The 20,661-nt window shown below is 37.3% G+C and overlaps 1 protein-coding gene across 4 annotated transcripts in view; it reads right to left on the bottom strand.

Annotated features, from left to right (window-relative positions):
• Window positions 1-20,661, bottom strand: part of LOC137295409 (vasodilator-stimulated phosphoprotein-like) — a 52,704-nt gene that overhangs the window by 14,695 nt on the left and 17,348 nt on the right. Inside the window, exons 4-6 of one of the 4 annotated variants that reach the window (XM_067826766.1) lie at window positions 7,901-7,933; window positions 4,775-4,885; window positions 2,919-3,036 (exon numbers count right to left, since the gene is read on the bottom strand). In XM_067826766.1, coding sequence (XP_067682867.1) covers window positions 2,919-3,036; window positions 4,775-4,885; window positions 7,901-7,933 — 262 coding nt within the window. The remainder of the gene's footprint in view (window positions 1-2,918; window positions 3,037-4,774; window positions 4,886-7,900; window positions 7,934-20,661) is intronic. The other 3 variants (XM_067826768.1, XM_067826767.1, XM_067826769.1) reach the window with 3 other exon arrangements.

Below are 20,661 nucleotides of genomic sequence, written 5' to 3'. Positions count from 1 at the left end.
TGCAGCGCTACTGCTGGACTTTTGTAAAATCTCACTAATTTTCCACTGCCTAGCCTAATTTGATTATCTCAAAATTAAGTAACTTTCCACCCATCCTTAACGTATCCTAGTCAGCCAATACCCAGCAAAGCAAGACTCTTCTTTCAACTCCATGTTGGGCCTGATGACTTATCTGACGCATGTCATCATATCCCAATTGCATATATCCCCACTCCTGATGTCAATCAATGTACTGTCTCATGCAGACACTGCCATATAGCTGCAGTACTGAGTTCAACAACAACCTATTGCTGCATGTGATCATCCCATTTCCCATCCCCCCTATCACCCTGTCCCAGGTGTTCTGTGGATGGAATTAGACTGTATCTGTATCCTATATTATGGACTCTCCTCATTCTGCCCCAGCTGGTACTAGCCAGGACTTGAGCATCTGTTTACCTCCTCTTCCCACACACACAGTCTGGAATCTCACCTTTCTGTCAGTGCTCATCAACACACGCTCTCACCTTACAAATGGACTCATGTGTCTACTTCCTCAGATACTTCACAAGACACAGATCAATAGCCTATACCAAATAACATTAATTACTACTCAGGAAATCGAATTTTGACATCTCTGGCAACTTTATTCTACAGATAATACTTTGAAACCAGATACAAAAAGCTTATGAACCTCATAATTGGGGAACATCAATATCCTGTTAAAAGTTTAATAACTGAATCGAGTGGCAAGGAACAGTATATTAAACTTTTTTTCTGTACCAAGGATGTTTAAAGAATCAACCACAAAGATATTATTGTTGCATACTTACTCACCATGTATGTGAAAATAAGGAAACAATTAAAAAATGAAAAATGTAAAATAAATAGGAAACAATCTGTATTCAAAGCACAGCTTCCGCCCCAAATTACAATATGATAATTTAATCATATCAGTTTTCATTGTGATATAATGCTGAGAGAACATGCTCACTCACAATATTGTTTCCACATCGATACTTCCCCACATGTTATGTTAGCATTATCTATTTTGTCCCATACAGTCCAGCATATGGCACATATTGAATAGTGTATCAGTAGACAGTACACTACCAGTTTACCTATGAACATGTCAGATAGACTGCGACTGTTACTTTTCAATTATTTAAAACAAAACAAAAACAAGGACCCACATGCAATGTTTCAGAATGACAGAGATGAAGTTTGGTCTGTGAAAAAAAACGATCACATTCTGTATCAAAATACCCTCTCCCTATGTTAAAAATGAGGCCCAGAATTTTCATGTGCAAAAAAAATAGTCCCAAGTTCTCCGAGTAAACTGAGGGTTGTGTTCCATGGGGATCAGAAACCTGTGATTATGGGTTAGAATCTAAGTTCATCCACATATTGTTTCTATTTTTCAAAGCTATTTCTCAGAATCTGACTCCTGTAGTGACAACACATGGAGAACTACTTCTTAATATACTGTAATGACATAAGCACTAAAGGACTGAATGAGTAGGCCCTGATAACTCAAGATCACCTTCTTTCTTAAGAGCGCTTTGAAAATACAGCACCTAAATGTCTTCATAAAGCCTTTTCAAACCCAATGCCTTGAATACCCTTCTCAAATCTGACCAACTTCCTATTCAGACTACCTTGAGAAAACATAATTTGTGGCTTTTGTCTCATTTGTTATTTTTTGGTTTCTGAGGGGCTTTGGTCCTGTGGTGCTTCTGTCTGTCTTCCAGTCTAGCAGCAACGATTAAGTGTAGATTACCATACCACTTTGAAGCTAAAGTTTGAACAATGGTTAATTACAAAACTCTCTAATAAAAAGATCACAAACAAACTGCATTAGTCAAATTTGGAAGGCATGTAAGGGATGGTTATGAAGACTGCTTTCCATCCCATCATTAACCTGCAGCACAGCCGACAGCAGCTAAGTAGACTGAACAAACATCAATATTTTAAATCCTTCACAAGTCTGTCTGGTTGACAATTGCCTTCAAACTGCACAGTTCATTCGAATGACCAAATTCAATTTTCACATTGAAAACATATGACTTCAAGCATCGTCCATTTCCTGTTTATACAAAGGCACATCCTACATCCGAGTCCAATAGTCAGTTGTAACTAGTGCTAAACATAGAATGAACCAGTTTCCGTTACTGTCATCACCATTATAGCATAATGCTGCGCAAAACACATAGCGTAACTATGCCAAATTTTGTGGCACTTTGACATGTCTTGAAAGCATTTCAATTACACCACAGCCTAAAGTGATAAACAGATTTAAAAGGTGTACCAATATGAAACCTGTGAAAGTGTTGGCAATCTGAAATTTATAATATGGGTGAAACTGACATTTGGAGCAACACACTGAAACCATTTGGCTACAAGCATCGTAATATTAAATGAATTTCAGCTGAGTGAGTGAGTGAGTGAGTGAGTGAGTGAGTGAGTGAGTGAGACATTTCTTCTATTTCAAATCTGAGCATTCTAACCACATCAAAACATTTAGCAAAGCTTATCAGTGGAAACAAGCAAATCCAAAACCCTTGATTTCACATACACTGCTCAAAAGAGGACCAGGACAACCTGGCTATTTCATATTACTTTAGCATAATATATCATAAGAATTGGGTGTTCTTGAACTTCCTGAAGTAGTATAATTCTAAAAGATTCATCCAATAAGGTTCTTTTATGAAGAGAGACAGGAAAGGTTTTCATGTGATAGTGTTGATAGATTCAAAGAACACTGAAGCAAAAATCAATGTCAAGCCCGTCTTCAATTACATAGATTTTGAAATATCACTAATGGACATTGCTTGATATCATCAAGTATTACTACATCTTAATCATGCAAGTAGTTAGCAGTGTCAATATTGAAGACTGCCATGTTGTGGTTCATTTGGACTTTCTATTTTGGAACCTACCTCTCATTATCCATATCTGCTGGTCCATTTTGGTTGCCGATCTGGCTGTATATCTGCTGCTGTGGCTGCTGCGGTGGTGCAGGAGCTGGTGTTACTGGTGCTGGCTTGTGGTAAATACCTGTAATGAAGCACACACAACAAGAGTTATACATCAGGCGGAAGCATGGAGTGTTGGCTTAGTAGACCAACATGGAGAGCATAGAATATGAGCTCCTGGAATGAAGAAGATAACGTGATGCTGTAAAAATGATTTTGTACAACACAATGCTGGACAATTCCCAAGCAACTTAAGATGATTGATCAGAAAACTGACTTATGGGTTTTCCCCTGAAATACAAAATAGACGGCAAGAAATAATGGGATCTGATTTGAGTAGCGAGAAACTAGCAACTCTATGTACAAAGCTCACATTAAAAGAACTCTTTATGAGTGATATGTATAACTGCAGCATCAAAGTATCAACCAACTCAACATCATTGATACATGTACAAAAGTCATTCATTCTAATCCTGGCACAATTGAGAGGACATGCTTGACACTGAATTAGTTTCATTCTCTTCAAGTGGTTAGTAAATTCCACAATGATATTCTTGACTGCAATGAAAATGCATGCTGCTTGGAGGTTGGTTTCATGCAACAGTATATGGGAGTTCATACAATATTCAAAAGGACACAAATGCTACCTCAAATACTGGTAAGACCTGAAGATATCCACTGATGACATACTGAAGTTATATTCAGTAGCTGTAAACTTCCAAGCTCACACTAACCTTTCATCAAACAAAGAAAAATAGTTCCAGGTTGACCATGAACCACCATACAAGACTTTACTATCAAAGTGTAACAAGCTTCACAGTAGGCATAATTAAATCCTGTTTCCAGACGTGGGTTGGTTATTTCTCTGATTGTCACCAAGTGAGTTCTGCAATAAGGCATCAACAGAACTATATTTCTGTCTTTGACAATTCTGTACTGATTTAAGTTGAGACTGTCACCATACTGTACAAAGAGTGAAAGCAGCATGATCTCAGCATGAAATTGTGGTTGTTTGCAGATGTAACTGAGTCTAGCTGATGGATCTAAGCAAAGCTGACAGCTCCCTACACCATCAATAGTGTCTGCCAGTATCTAGCTAGAACCTGAAGTCTAACTATGATGCAGTGTGTCATGAACATCAGTAAGCTAGGAAAGCTGTCAGAGACTTGTTCAGAAAAAATGACTGGCTCAAACTAAGCCATTGTAAGCCACTGGAATTTGAAGAACAAGGTGTGAACCAGCATAGAAGTGGGAAAGGTCTGGTTGCAATACCTACAGCAAGAAAATGTAGGTCCCAAGAATGGACCGTGTAAGCAGATGCAGAAAACAAAATGAAAATGATGATTTATCTTAACTATGAAATAATGCAAGTGATGGCTTACTACTGCCATCTAAACAGTCTGTTATGTAAAAACTGACAAAATCATTTCATGAACTCTGATCAGAAAAAAATAATTATACAGCAGAACAAATGTCGAAGAGCTGAATATGAATGAAGTATGACTGAACTGTAATTATGAAAATGATGGTTTCATTTAATGGTCAGTTAGATGGAAAACTGCCGAACTGGTTTAGAATGTTGACTTAAGCATGATACACAAAAATCCTACGTTGTTGAAATGTTGATCATCAAGGTAAGAAGGCTGCAAAATGTTTTTGCGAAGAATGAGCTCATAAAGATACAAGAAATTGCATCTAGTGACTGCAGTGGCCAAGGCTAAAGAAGGTCACCAGACTTGTCATAAAGAAGCAGAACTATGATCAAGTAGTCTGCTGTCAGAAACTGAGGGCCCAGGATGGACACCGCAACTGCTACTTACGCTTCAGACTACCACCCATCCTCATGGCCATGGCAGACGGTGGTACTGGTGACTGACTTGCGTCAAAGTAAGGCATACTTATTCTACGACCTGAAGGTGATGGGGGCTCTTCTGCAATATGACATAACGATCTGTAACTCTCTATCGACCTTCTTCGAAAATACCATATTTCTGTTGGTTGTTTTTGTCATATTGCCTTCTGACAATCATCATCAGATTACAGTCTTGTGAACTGCCTTATACCTAAACCTACCTGAGACAAATCAGTAGCCAAAGTTACACCATAGAAACCAGGCTACAAAAGGACTGTAACTTAACATCAGTCTCTTCTGAAGGTAACCCATGCAAGAGATATTTAGACAAGGATCTTGAATACATTGTAATGTGACAGTGCAGGTGAACCAAGTGCAGGTACTACCAAGCCAACATATTCAAATATACATTGGTACATTTGTTTAAATCAAGGCTTCATCAGTAACCAAACTAAATTAGCCTTAAAGCATTACGCATTTCAAAATATTGAGAAAACATTGTTTTTATAACTTGACATTTTCCTTTGAAATGAACATAAAACTATCTGGTCTCATTTCAATGCCTCTCCATCATTACTAGGACACAGGTCTTGAAAATCTGTCCATGTAATTAGAGTCCACCACTAACACCTATTTCAAGCAGCTCTCTTAGTTCTGTGCAAGTGGCTTGGGTTTAACTCTTGTGAAAAGTATTACAGTTCTATCACAGTGTGCCTGTGGTGTAAAGCATGGGTATGGTGATGAGGAACCTACATATACTACCTGGGTGAACCTGGCATTCAAAACAATGAAAACCATTACTGCCATTTCTGGCAAACATTTCAGCTTAGGGAAATGTGGTGCCTTAGACGATGGAGCCACCTGTTCCCAAGAATAATATATAGTTAGTGACAGGGATCCATTCTGCTCTGAAATTCCTTTGTGATCATAAAAATTGATTTCTTGGGTAATGACTTCTCATTTTATGGCACCTATTATACAAATTTACTCACAGAAATTGTTGTTACCCATTTAGCTATTTAGAGTAAATAACCCTGGGGTTTTTTTTTGTTTTTTGGTGCGTGGAGGGGCATCGAATCCACCCTTTTCTTGCAAGTGTCTTAAGGGATAAGAACAATGTAGCACAAATAACTATCTATTATATATCCAGGTTGCAAACAAAGAAGTAGCAAGTCAATATTATTCTCCATTGTTATATTCAAGAATGACAAACAGCACAAATATTGAACAGCAAAACCTGAACACAAAACTGAAGCTCATGTTGGTTCAATTTCCAATAATGATTTGAAGGACACTCCGGTGAATATTTGACAAACATCTCTTAAATGAGCTACACTATGTTGCATGTCACCAAAATATTTACTGAATATAACACATAAAATTGTGAAGCAGCAATGATAAAGGTGACACAAATAGTCTGTTAATGATAACTTGAAGGAGTTATTGACCATGGAAAATGAGCCACCCTATAACCTGATATCAGCTTTAAGGTTCCTGAAAGCTGACTGCTAGCAGTTTATGATGGATGAGATGCTATGACATAAGATGGTTCCGGTGAAATAAACCACATTAATTAGTTTATCCATGACCTGAAACTGTCAACAAGGAAATCCTCCAGGTGTTTGTAAGATTAATAAATGAAGACTGGACTAAGTGCAGTATTAACTGTAACGGGGGCTCATACACTTGCATCTGCAACAGAACACTCACACGAAAACAATCCTTATACCATGTCTTGCTAACAATTTAATGGTCCTTCCAACTGTTGTTCAACTATGTATGAAGTAGAATTAGTAGGCATGGCTTCCAACATGCTTCATTTGGGTAACAGTATTAATCCTGAAATGTTTTATAACGAACCGAGTCAAATATTAGTAAACATACAATGGAGGGGCATCACAATGGGTCTCTGAATGAATCATTTTTAGCTGGAGGCATCTACATGATCTAATTATGCTTGGCCATTTAGTCAACTACATAATCATGCAGGGTTGAACTTTGAACTTTGCGATACTATATAAAAGAAGCTGAAGAAAACCTGATTCCAACAATAAAACATTAAGTATGTCAGTATGAAAGAACCAGGTTTTAACTTCTTTTAAGTGGTGTATTTTGCAATAGGAATTCGTATGCAAATGAAAAGGGGCATGCCATGGGTTAAACATGTAAGATCAATTATTTGTGAAAGTCATGTTGAAAATGATAACTGATGGACACAGAAACAACACATCTCTGGTTTCAAACCACATGCATACTAACTACCAGTGCAAATAGAGGTAAGTGAGGTAATCATATCTTTGACCATCTTTGTTTCAGGTGTTACACACAGGGCATTCAGTTTCTACCATTTATCAGCTGATGTGTTTCCCCTATTCTATCAACACACAAAGCAGTGCTTTTAGACTTTGATAAATGTTAACCTGCATGGTAGAGTAATGTAACACCTTACTGGATCACCCCACACTAGGAATGGGTCAGTTAGCTTTCTGCACAGGTAACCACAGTTCCTACAGGCTTATCAACCATTGTTGACATCTGTTCCCAAACTAGAGCAGGGAATCTTATTATCTTCTTTCAACGATTTGCTCACAATAATTTTGTTTAAGGCCATCAATGTTCCCGCCACATGACAATGTTGTGTAAATAATGTAGTCTGGACCCAGTAGTCCAGTGATTGACATCACGAGCATGGATATATGCACTAAGAACATGATGATGTCATCACCATATCAGTGAGTATGAAATCTTGATCTCCACATGGTAGGTGACATTGGTGCTGAAATATTAGTTAAAGAGGGCAAATATATGTATTAAGTACATGCTTGTAATTGTTATACTGCTCATTAATCAATCACTCAATCTATGGGAAAGGTCTATTTATTACAGGATAGAGCATAATAAGTCAAATCAGTGTAAACTCCATTAAGAAGAGGCATGTATTATAGAAATACAATTTTCTTCACACACTGGCATTCAGTTCTATCCCTGTATGGAAAGTGACCTGAGTTTTATCTGTTAGGGTAAACTTCAAACATTACAAAAGCATTTCTAGCAGCCAAATCTATAAAGTGCTTGATTTGTCTACAAAACATACCTCCACGTTCATACTGCGGTGCTCCATCTGAAACTATGAAGGCAACCCATACATGTCATTGGATGGGTTATGGCAAAACAAAGGTTTTCATTATAACAAAATAACTAAAATTACAGTACACAGAAACCTGGACAATAAAGTCATAACTCAAAGAGACAACAATTATTGAATTGGAGTGAGTGAGTGAGTTTAGTTTTACGTTGCACTCAGCAATATTCCAGCTATATGGCGGTGGTCTGTAAATAATAGAATGTGGACCAGACAATCCAGTGATCAACAGCATGAGCATCGATCTGCAACTGGGAACCGATGACATGTGTCAACCAAGTCAGCAAGCCTGACCACCCGATCCCATTAGTCGCCTCTTACAACAAGCATAGTCTCCTTTTATGGCAAGCATGGGTTGCTGAAGGCCTATTCTAACCCAGTGGTAGCTGACAACCAAGCATTCTTTGAACTGGAACTCCAAAACCTAGTTCCTTTTAAATGCATGGTCTCACTCATGTGTCAGACATAACATTCTAATAGATAGTATTCAGATATACAAGCAAAGAACATGAACCTTAACAAGTTTAAGATTGATTTTTCCGCATTAAGTTCTGACAGAGATCATTGGACTAATTCACTTTATCCTTCTAAAATTTGTTTCATACCATGTTGCCAAGCAATATACAATTAATCTCTCCAAGTCACTGACAAGCTTCAGTACAAGAAAGACTACAGTATGTTCTTTAAGTTCACCTGATCAATGTCGCTAGCACACAAAACGTAAGAGTTCAAAGTTCTCCTGTCTAAGATTCATCTCAATTCCAGACACACTCATCTTCCCTGACTTCCAGCTCTTAACCAAGTCAACACTATGTCTCTGTCAATTCAACCTGTCGATCACTGAGGTGGCTGTATGGATTCCACGTAGGTAATCCAGTGTTATAAATGGCCATGGTCAGAGATTTAATCTTTGCTATACTGTATTCATGTCCACATCATGGATCCTTGAACCATTCTTGCTGCCAAGCACAATGCTTTCTGACCATAGATAATCTATAGAATTCAGTAGTGTCTCTTGTGGTGAAGAGAATCAGTCTTCCATCCCACTTTGATGCCATTTTCACTGATCTCGCAAGACATGTCTGAAGTTACAGCGCAAATCATCAAAAATAGCTCAAAAGCCTGGCTCCATGTCTCTGTACTGATAGGTACATTACTTAGACCTCCTCAAATATGCACTATTGTATCTATATATTGTGGTAAAAATACACACATGCATATACTCATATATGAAACATCATATCATACACGACAAAAGATTCAGTTTGAAAGATATGATATGATGTGATATGATGTAAGGAAGTTGCAGACATAATTTCATTAGCTAGTTCAACTTGTAACCTTATATGACAAATTTGATGGTCAGTGAATCAGCGATTATTTTGGGATGGGAACACCAGGTACTTTTCTTCAGAACTGAATCCAAGCTAACACTGTAACCAATGGGCTACCATATAATCCCACAAATCTGATGGTACCGATGAAGTCTGTAATATAATACATTAAGAGTGGGTGAAAGCATTGCTTCACATTATATAAGCAAAAGTCTAGCAATAACAAAGTTAGTAATACCAAAAATAGCCCCAATGTAGGGAACTGGGCCAGGCCTTTGGGGTGATGAGTGAATGAAATAAGCACTGTGCCTTGCCACTCACTGAACCAATATTTCTAACATGAATAGATGGATGATTTTCCAAACTATGACCATTCATTTTCTTCATTATATCAGACAGAATTTCTTTATCAGTGATTTGCTGGTGGTGGTGGCAGCTGACAACCAAACATCTTGTTTGTTTAAGCCTAACATGTAACAAGGAACTTATATAGTTGAGTCCATATCTCGTGACTGAGGAGTGTCTATCTTCCCTTCCATAACTCAGTGTTTCCTGAAACAAACTTTCAATTTTTGTCAGGAAATAAATCAACAATTCATTTCGAATCTATACTGGTATATTGTTGCATCTATTCATCTGTGTGTGTGCATGAAGTGAATAGAGCTAGTTTTGTTTCAGTCTAGTTATTCCCATTGTGTCAGCTCAAAGTGTGATGAAAGCTCAGATAGTGCAGATTTTCTGACATTAATTGCTGAAAACTCCAAATGCAGGTACAGTACTCAGAGAGCAAGGATCACATTCAGGGCAAATCATGGATTCAAACCAATCATCAGCAGATCCTGGTCATCTAAAGTCATCATAGAGAACCATATCACCCATGACAGTTGCCTATGCAAAACAATGATTTGTCTGTCTCCCTTTAGCTGCTGATTCATATAGATGAATCTGGTAACACAACACGCATGCACACACACACACCAGTATGCCAACTCAAGACTACTGAATTGTACATAAATCTGTACTAATGTCAAAAATTTAAATAAAACATCTCAATGACTAGTAGCACTGGGTATTTGTCGGTTATGTACTTCTATGTTCTTTGATTCTCAACAGGCATGTCAAGCATGTCAAGCATGGGAATAACTGCAAACACCTTATGACCTATGTTTTCAGTAGTTCCCTGGACCAGCATTTGGTACCAGGATCCTCAAAGCGACCTTTCATTTACTGTTTCATACATTCTGACTTTGTCTAAAATTACTCTCAGATACAGCTCCCCAGCAGCTCTCCCAGTATATGTTAACAGAGGAACTACAATCGGAATAACCTACTTATATGTTCACATCCTCACAGCTGGTGATAAGTAGATCTGACAACATTACCACAGATAACGCATCAGTGATATTCCAACAGAGTTGACCAAGGAACAGTCTTACATGTAAATTCTACATGGTTGTCCAGATGGGTTCTGCACTTCTCATTCCATTGTGAGGGCTTTGCCACACTCATCAAGGTACTCAGTTGTACAGATAATGCTGGCAAACAAATGACCTAAAAAAACTTTGGTGCATATTGGATCTTGTAAAATTAGACAAGATAATTTCCTTGTTCTGAAATAGAAAGTATTAAAGAAGGGAGCATTCTACCTCAAGTTTCATGGAAAACATCTCTCTAGAGTATAACAGGTAAACTGGTAATTTTAGCCAGGTCATCTGAAAGAAGCTCAAAGCAATCTCATGTTAAAAGTGTTTCTCCTCATGCACCTCACTGTGTCTTGAAAATATAAACAAAAGAGTGATGAGGTGGACCTAAACAGTTTGTGAGCTACATGTAATAAATAACTTGTTAATCCAACCAAAATGGAACCATGACTCCTTCAGGTTGGCTGCTACAGTGAGTGAATCTTGTGATCCCTTTTAGATTTAAAACATCTTTAAAAAAAAAGCTGCATGCCAAATTTATAACAAGCATTATCATTTTTTGGCCATTGAAAACAAGGTAAACAATAACTGTGACAAAACTCAGTAATATTATGACAAGGAATACTGGTGGTAGCCTTGTTGTTAAAGTGTTCACTCATCATGCACAAAACCCTTGTTCAAGTCCCTACATTGTTACAATGCATGAAGCCGGTCGCCGGTGATCCCTCTTAAATTATGCTACAATAGAAGTCCAGACTTACTTACTCACTATTGAAAAGACCCTGAAAATGTAAACAAGCCCCAAATGTGAAAGAATAATAGGAAAGCTAAACCATTTGTAAACAAGGAAGTAGTAACAGACCCGTTGAATCATTGTTCTCTACCTGCATATAGCCATCCATTGTACATGTGGCCATAATATATGTGTGCCTAACAAAGTTGCAGTGCCTAAAAACTTTCCCCAAGGCAAAATGATGACTACAGGAGAGCAATAAGGAAGAGACATTATGGATGTCATGGCCAAACATAACTCATATCAAGATTGTGACTCTGAAAAATATATACTAAACAACATGACAAGCCCCTCTTCTGCAGATAAACTGTTTGTGTTAAGGAGTGAAAAAAAGCACATACAGTGTGAGCACATTAATCAGATGACGATGTGTACTACCAAATGAAAAAACATCCAACTTATACAGCTGGGATGGGTGACTCAGGTGCTCGGAATGAGTAACAAATAACAATAACTTAACATACCTGACTAAAACATTAACTGAACTTTTTCAGTATGACCGTCAACAAACATTTATTCAAGTTTCATGACTACAAATATTGTTCTCTTTTAGCCCTACAGGATCTGTTTCTGACTTGAATTGAAACTGGGTATTCTATAGCACTGATAGGTAGTACATTCAACTGTTTTCAAATATATTACACACAGAATTCCAGAGAATCACTTCACTTTCCCAATACAGTAATTTCTACTTTCCAAAGTATTGTGTTTGGTCTTTTCAGATGATTTTTTTTTCTAGATAAGACCTTTAACAACAGTATATACATCTTTTTCTGCAGGCCTAGTACAATGTTTTCTATTATCTTTCAAGAAGTAAAGTAGGTACTGTTGACACTTTCAATACCCATGAGAACTAAACATGGTCAATGATGGAACTGTAAAAAACACACCTACACAATGAAACCATTATCAATACATAAACCACCAGCATGCTAGTTCCATGTGGATCGGAAAACACTTGTTGACAAAAAGCTTACCATAGCGAATGGCAAGTATTACAATGCCACATTAACCCACAGAGAAATACATGTGGTTTGTATCATAGCAGGTGCTGTTGGAAATATTCAGTTGAGGTAAGTATGTCTGGACACATATTAACCGAGTGTTTCTGATAACCTGACTCGTTCACCTCACATACATTCTGTAGGAACAAGTCTCTGATCTAAATAGTTCAAAGGGTATGAGTACAGGCTGATTATAAGAAATCAAAGCATGTTTTAGGTGAAATTGTTTACAGACCTATACCTTGGCATAAGAGATTTCATACAATAAATGAATGTCAAGTCACAGAACAGCTTGTTTCTTTTATCATAATAAGACATTTTACTGTTATTCAGTTAATGGTAATAGTCAATAGATGTCTATGAATGATTTTCAACAGATTTTACATTTGAACATGGCTAATAAAAACATTGTTAGATATTTTTGGAACTCTGGTTTAGGGAAAGTAGATAAACTGTTATAAAACAAACTTCTTCTTGCTAATTTGTTCAGCAAATGTATGCTTCAATTCCAACTTCTTTCTTGCTTAATGTAAATCTGGAATTGGCTTTCGGTGGCATTAAGTGACATGGGTGATCACCTAAACCAAGCAATCTACAGAGGTTAAACACCTTTTAAAAAAGATTGTTTTGAGACACGTGAAACTTGAGTACATGGTGTCACTCACAAACTGTGATAACGATTTATCCTCATCTGATTCTTACTGTATTAGTAGTCCCAGCATATCACCTACATATATTCATTGCCTGTAATGTTGTAGATAACAGTGCACATGTTGTAGACAGACAACCAGGCCAAGGAGCTGCATCCTGTTAAAGTCCAGACCAGCTGATGATGTCATCAACGACAAGATGTGTTGGGTTGCGTGAAACACTGCACCCTAGTTGTGGCATATGTTACATCTAGCCCTAAAGGCAAACACTGCACGCTGACTGAACAGAACAGACATTTGGGAAACCAATGCACTGTTACAGATATCCAAAAGCACCGCAGTTCTCAGCAATGAGCACGACATGGATTCTCAAAACCTACCCCCCTCCTACCAACCCCACCACAATATCCCTGTAACATGTGAACCCTTTTTAAAATTAAATTTGTCACACCTATCAAATTTTCTCTCAGAGCAAGTTATGAACCCAGACCAAGCACAAATGTTACTCAATTCTTGTGCAAAATGGGTACTTGGAAAATACAAGTTTTCCAACAACTATTACTTTCCTGCTCTTCCTACAGTACCAAGTATTAAAGTAAAAAACATAAAAATATCAAGTCCACTACCATGACTGCAGAATTTCTAGTGTTTAAAAAATATTTTTCCTTAGCAGAAGAGGCAATTTTTTAAAAGAAACTGAACCAAGCCTAGAGTGTGAGACTGATTCCACTGTAACCTGCTGACTTCGAAAAGGAAAAGTTCTACTGGAATAAAACAACCTACAATAAAAAAAAGATTTCCTGGATGAGTTCGTTTAAAATCATCCTTGTCCATCAGTTTCCAAGGTAATGGGTCATTCAGATTTTCAAATGAATCTGGAGGTTCCCCATTCAAATCATCAGCGGTTAAAGCTGACAGATATGATGGATTTTAAGTGCATCCTTTTCTCCTCTCAAAGTAAACGTCAAATGATCAAGACAATACGAGCAGAGAAGATACTGAAAACATCAAAATTGTTACTCTGTGACTTTTAGAGACTGATAGGTAAATATCACATTTGGATTTGACATTGGGAGTAAGGAATACATACTACATCACATTGCCACTTGACATTTATGTTTTTTTCTATCATTTAACAATATTTTATCAATGTAGCAATTAAACAACTAATCTGACCCTATTTGATATTTCATTTAAGAACCTGATCTGAGTGGGACAAGTATTTTGAGCTGAACTGGAACACTGAAATATAAGCTAAATCATTACACAAGCTAACAAATGTGCACTTACTCAAATATATAGCATACCCCATTTCTCTGTTCATGTATTACATACCAATATGTACAAGTTAGGGAAGAGAGTAATGCAGTGATTTCCAGCATCTACCATGATTTTTCAAAGAGAAAACACCAATCCTATTGTGCAGAATCCTTACGCAAAAAAAACCCCTAAGCTTTACATGATCAAAGATAAAGGAAAGAAAATACACACTGAACATGTGTTTGCACTAGGTTTACACAGATCTCTCAGGTAATGATTATTGGTTTTAATCACAAAAATTATATGTCTTGACATATACATAATATGAAACGGTGCTTACAGGAGGCAAGAATCCATAGACAGGTCTGTCTGCTTGCCTATTATGTGTACAGAACTACTTTCCAGCCATTATCTATCATTTAGCCCAGACGAGAAGCAAGACAGCTTCCACATCAGGAGATAACATTTGTTTCTCTCTGACTTATTCCACCAGGACCTTTAACTGTCCAATTTATATCAAGCAGCGTCAATTATGTGACAGTGTTATGCTTGTGAATGAAAGCATCACTGAGTCTCGATAGGTTCATGCTATGCAACCTTTCTATATCTGACATTATAAACAACAGAGCTTGCAAACAGTAACCACCCTCATGGATAAACCAAGCAATCCAACTGAATCTTTTCAGAAGGCTTGCAAAGCTAAAATTACTTCTTACTAACCACAATGAACATAATTAAACAACACTTAGTTCTTTTCTATTGATTTTTTATTCCCACATGGCCAATTCAGGCTATTTTTTTACATGTGAAAATCTTGAACAAGCAGAAAGTTTTAGATCAATATGAAACATGCCAAAATGGTTCCTCAGTCTGGCTCAAGGGGATAAGGCTCTGTACACATCTAAGTTGTTACAGAGTACAATTAAGATTTAATGATATGTCTGACCTTTCCATTCTAATCTGACTGTTGGTTTACTCAATGTCTGCAAACCAGCCTTGTTTAATGAAGGTAAACACAAAACACCATTTCAACATCTACAATTGGTTAGACATAATGATTACCTCATTAATCTATCATTGTCAAACTGATACAAGCAAATGAAAACCAACAGTATGAGACTTGCGTTATGTATTAAGATTACAGCCACTGGTTAACAGCTCTGTCCAACTGAATGGACTATAGACATATAGTTACAGCCAGTTAATAAGGTATACCGATTTTCTAGTATAAAGGTCACAATGAATCCATATGGTTACCATTTGAACAAAATGTCATTGTGTGTAGAAGTGCATCCACTGCCTACCCCACACTGAAGCCATCACCATATGCATTGTACACTGCCATAATTCTCAAAGTGCATTTGTTTTTAATAAAGCGCAAGTACCCTAACACTTCACCAAGGAGGGTTTTCTTGTCCACTTGGCCCTACAGGAAACCTCAGATTAATGAATGGCCAGGCATCTTTGCTATGTTAACCTGGAAGTTTGACATTTCTGCTCTCAAATGATCCCAACTGAGATGAAATGTTGCCTGGCATGTCTGCAACAATATAGCATTACTGGCTGATGGGGACAGGGATTTGTAAAGTGAACTGCTTAATAAACCAGTCCACTAACAACTCAGTTGTAGCAATACAAACACAACTGGATGTAACCCCTTCACAAGCTTTGTTGCAAAATGTGGGCGGGTCAGGTCAAAAATAGATTCTGTGTGGGTACTTAGAGAAACTGCTCGAACCTTTATGACGGGAAAGTGATTCACAACCTTACCTTTTCACATATGTACAGACTGAGTAAGATGGCAGGCAAAACTTTTGAAAACATACCTCAACAATTATCTAGAGCTATGAGAATGTTGAATAATTTGGTAAAAGAGTTACTGAAAAACATACAACTTCAATTTCCTTTCAATGGATTGATGAAGTGTAATACTGCTCAGTATGAGCTCCAACAAAACACCAGAGTGAGTGAGTGAGTGAGTTTAGTTTTACGCCGCACTCAACAATATTCCAGCTATATGGCGGCGGTCTGTAAATAATCGAGTCTGCACCAGACAATCCAGTGATCAACAACATGAGCATCGATCTGCGCAACTGGGAACCGATGACGTGTCAACCAAGTCAGCGAGTCTGACCACCCGATCCCGTTAGTCGCCTCTTACGACAAGCACAGTCGCCTTTACAAAACAACAGAGTAAAGAGAATTTAACACATGGCTTATCATGTCTGTTATGTTTATTTTCTGTCATCCTCAGTGAAAGGGGGCAAACTTCAATTCATCATCTTACAAACATTATGGCTACAGCCTTTGAATTTGCAAAATAAGATATCATTTTATCTTTCCCCATCTGATATTTTGACAGATTTGTATCAGTGTCCTAATTGTTATTTTCAGAACATTGGATTGGATTATAATGCTATGCTCGTGAAAAGTCACTATCACCTCACAGCTTGTATACTATAGACTTGGCAAACTAATATATTCAAACCAAAAGACATTGAAGAACACCTGATTTTTTCATATGACTGTAGTTAAATTGTCATGGAAAGACAGATTAACTTTTGTCATATCAGAAAACTGCATGTTATTAACTTCTTTTGAGTATATAAAATATAATGTCAACAAAAAAACTAAGTCATTATTATCTGCAGAAACAGATTCCATTAGATGTAAATGGCCAGAAAACACTGGATGAGCATGCTGAATATAACATAGATGCCTACTAGCAAACAGGATAAACCCACCCCACCTTATGGCTGCACATTGTTGTTGCTGACCCCCTACACGGCGAACTAACTACCAAACTAAACAAATACATTACCCATTTCCAATTATTCATTTTCGAAAAATTGACTTAATAGTGCAATAGATAATATCATTTAGATTATCGGAAAGCGATATTACTCGCAATCTTTCTCTGAAATACCAAAGAGGGCAAACTAGGTAGACATGGTGAGGGTTAACCAACTGGCCACTTTACTGGGTGAGAGGAATCAGTATGGTTTATGCTGCTCTTAGCTGTACACATGCTGTAAAATAGCAACAGATGTTTGAATAGCATTTTGAAGAGATACACGGAAGGAAGAGTTTTTTTATGGATGTCAACTTTTTTATGATGACATCACATCCACGTACCAATAGACTATCTTCCAAATATTAAAAGAATTTCCATCAGGAAAACGGAACCAAATGTGATAAAATGAAACATCTGAGGAAAAGGAGACCAACTCTAAACATTCTTCAAAAAGCAGCAGCATAAAGTATGACAAAAGTGAAAAATGTCCCAAGTTTTAGTGTTGTCCGGTTAATTGGATCCCTGGTTATCCAGGCAAGTCTCCCACAGCTCCACAGCAATAATCACCATGCTGATTGCCTGTGGATTAACTCAGTTATCCCATATCAGTGTATTCAACAGTAGAGAGCAGCTGGCCTGACACTGCATCCTCCAACCATCCTCCCATCTCCATCCTCTCATCCCCCCTGCCATTGTCTTGTATTATCTAATTACTGTGATCACTGACTGATGTCTGGACATGATGTCTGCAGGCCCCAGACTCCACTAGGAAACACCAATTGATCTCTTCTAAGGGATGGTTTCATGTCAGTGTTCAGTGTTTCAATCTCTAGCACTTCATCAAGCCACTCATTGATTGATAAAGCTCTTTTCATGGTACAGAGTACCAAAAGACACATGATGATCTCTTTAAGTAGGTGTAGGGCAGAACAGGATCTACGGACCCTAAAATGATTGCAGAGATCAACCCAATAAGAAGCTTTACTGTACTGCATAACTATAACATTTCTCTTTATGTATTCAGTCGTCATGGGAGGCTTACTGTTTCAGTTCATCTTTAGCCTAATCTTTTAGTCCAGAAATATCACTGTCCAGACAAAGTGAACTACAGTGTTTGAAATAAACACTGATGGATTGTACATTCTTGTACATTATAAACTATTACACAGATTTATTACACTGTTTACTGGCCAATTTAAACTTGATCTGAAGAGGAGCAATATGAATGCATTAAGAATTAGAACTGGTATTATGAATCCATTTCTCATATTATCAATCTGACATCAAGATATAGCACACCCGATTTTACTATGACTGATAGCATGCAGGTAATTGTATCATGCATATTACTTTGAATTGCCGTTTTTATGATCATGTTCAAGTGCTTGCTGACACTGACAAAATACTTTGCAGCCATAAGTCAGTTTTCTTAACAGATGTTAGCGGTAATATTTCTGTGACATTTCATCCAAAAGGTGTGTATCCTTGACAGTGGACACATAAAGCAGCTGATCAGTTATTGACCGACCCTGGCTGTCAAGACAGTGTACTGGAGGACATAATTTGCGATCTACCAGACATAGGGAGAGTGACAGATGTCGGACATGTGTAATTGATGTCACTTTGCAGGAACTGAATATGACATTCATCAACTTATCAAAACACTGAATCAAATCAGCCAAACAACCTAGCCCTTCTATTTGTGTCTGGCAGTGGTGACACTTTCTATCTCAGTTCCTCTGGGTAATGTTTTATTAAAGACCAAGAAGGAACAAAAAACAAGCCACAGTTACTCTATACTGGTGATGCCTTGGTGGGTATAAGTAATGATAACTGATAGAAATGAACAGTTTCACTAATTTCTTTCTTACTTAGAAAAATGTTTAAAATATAAAACAAATGAAATAGATGACTCATACATTAAATAAATACTGAAAGGACCTTTTATTTTATTGACTATCTTCATAACAAAAAATGTCACAGCATAACATGTTTCTTACATAATTACAATTCTCTTAAAACAATATTGATAAATGAATACTGACATTCAAAAGGAGCTATGATCTGATGACAGGTTATTGATGAATGTCATGACCTTTGGCTAACCTGAAATAATGATTCATGTGGTGTCATCCAAAGATTAACTTCAGCAACACTTGTAAATGTATTTGTCATATCTCAAATTGGTGATCAGTCAATATCAAAAACCCCAAACAATATTGTTGAAACACCACTGCTAAGCAGTGAAACACAAACTCCCCCAAATATCAAATAATTTCTAAAGTATCCCTCGAGATGAACCCAAACAATTGATCTGCTGAGTCAGCAAATGTAAATGGCCTATGGCAAACACTTGTATGGAACAAATGACAAATATCACTTGAGAGCTCAATACAGTCAAGCATTACAGTAGCATTGATGATGCAGAGGAAATGTCAAGCAGTTCTAACAGTCAGATATAGACATGTGTGCCAGATTCATAATTTCACATGAACAATGTTTTATGCTGTGGTTCCTGGAAATTCTAGATCTAAACTCATGACGGCTCAGCTCTAGATTGTTTATGCAACTCCTGTCATAAAAACAGCCTTACATCTCACCTGGATCGAAAACGGGTCCATATTCGTCTACAAATTCATAGATCATATATTTATCTTGAGTCATCAGGATAAATACAGCATTTACCATGGATCAATAGTTGTGCTGGATTTTGTACTTGACACCCAAATAGATCTTCCTATAGACAGGCAAAATCGTCGATCACAAATTTAAAAGTTTGGGTATTGATTCTGCAAGAACCATAAATGACACACATAATCTACAGGAATGAACCCTGTAGGAGATGCTTTCAGTTATCAGCACATATTACAGCCCTCTGTAACCATGTTGAAAATAATCAATTTAAAGATGTCAGTAACAGCAATAGAAATTTGAGAAGTTTTCAGGTCTTCATATTAAGTAATGGGATATGTTCATCCCAAATATTGTTGAAATAGCCTGCATCTATTTTTGCAGCTCCAAATCAATAGTGTAAGGTGGTGGTTACCTAAACCAAATTGACGCTAATCGTTGAAGATACCTTCCAAAATAGCAGATGCTATAGTAGACAGTGGATTATTTATTGGGCCAGGGGAAAATCAGCATACACACAGACAGGTGAAGCAAAGAAAATAGCCATCAAATTAACACACCAAGCCTGTTGCTGTGCGAGTCCACAGGGAGATGTCGTTGAAATAACTGAAATACTTCTGCTGAGCTTTATTCATACCCATACACTAGAGTATAAGATGGAAGGTCATCTACTGACTGTGACATACAGGTGCAAAACATGCTGTCCTTGCATCGCAAGTTCAGTTCCAGTGTTGAAAACCATGGTTGAAAGTGAGTTAGTCATGCTTTGTGTATGATCACACACCAGTGCAACCATGCATTAGATCACAGACTTAACTATAACATG

Source organism: Haliotis asinina, chromosome 8 (genome assembly GCF_037392515.1).
Source record: "Haliotis asinina isolate JCU_RB_2024 chromosome 8, JCU_Hal_asi_v2, whole genome shotgun sequence".
In the NCBI taxonomy this organism is placed as follows: Eukaryota; Metazoa; Mollusca; class Gastropoda; order Lepetellida; family Haliotidae; genus Haliotis; species Haliotis asinina.
The sequence above is the reverse complement of the archived record's forward strand: the minus strand, read 5'-3'. Positions and strand labels throughout refer to the sequence as shown.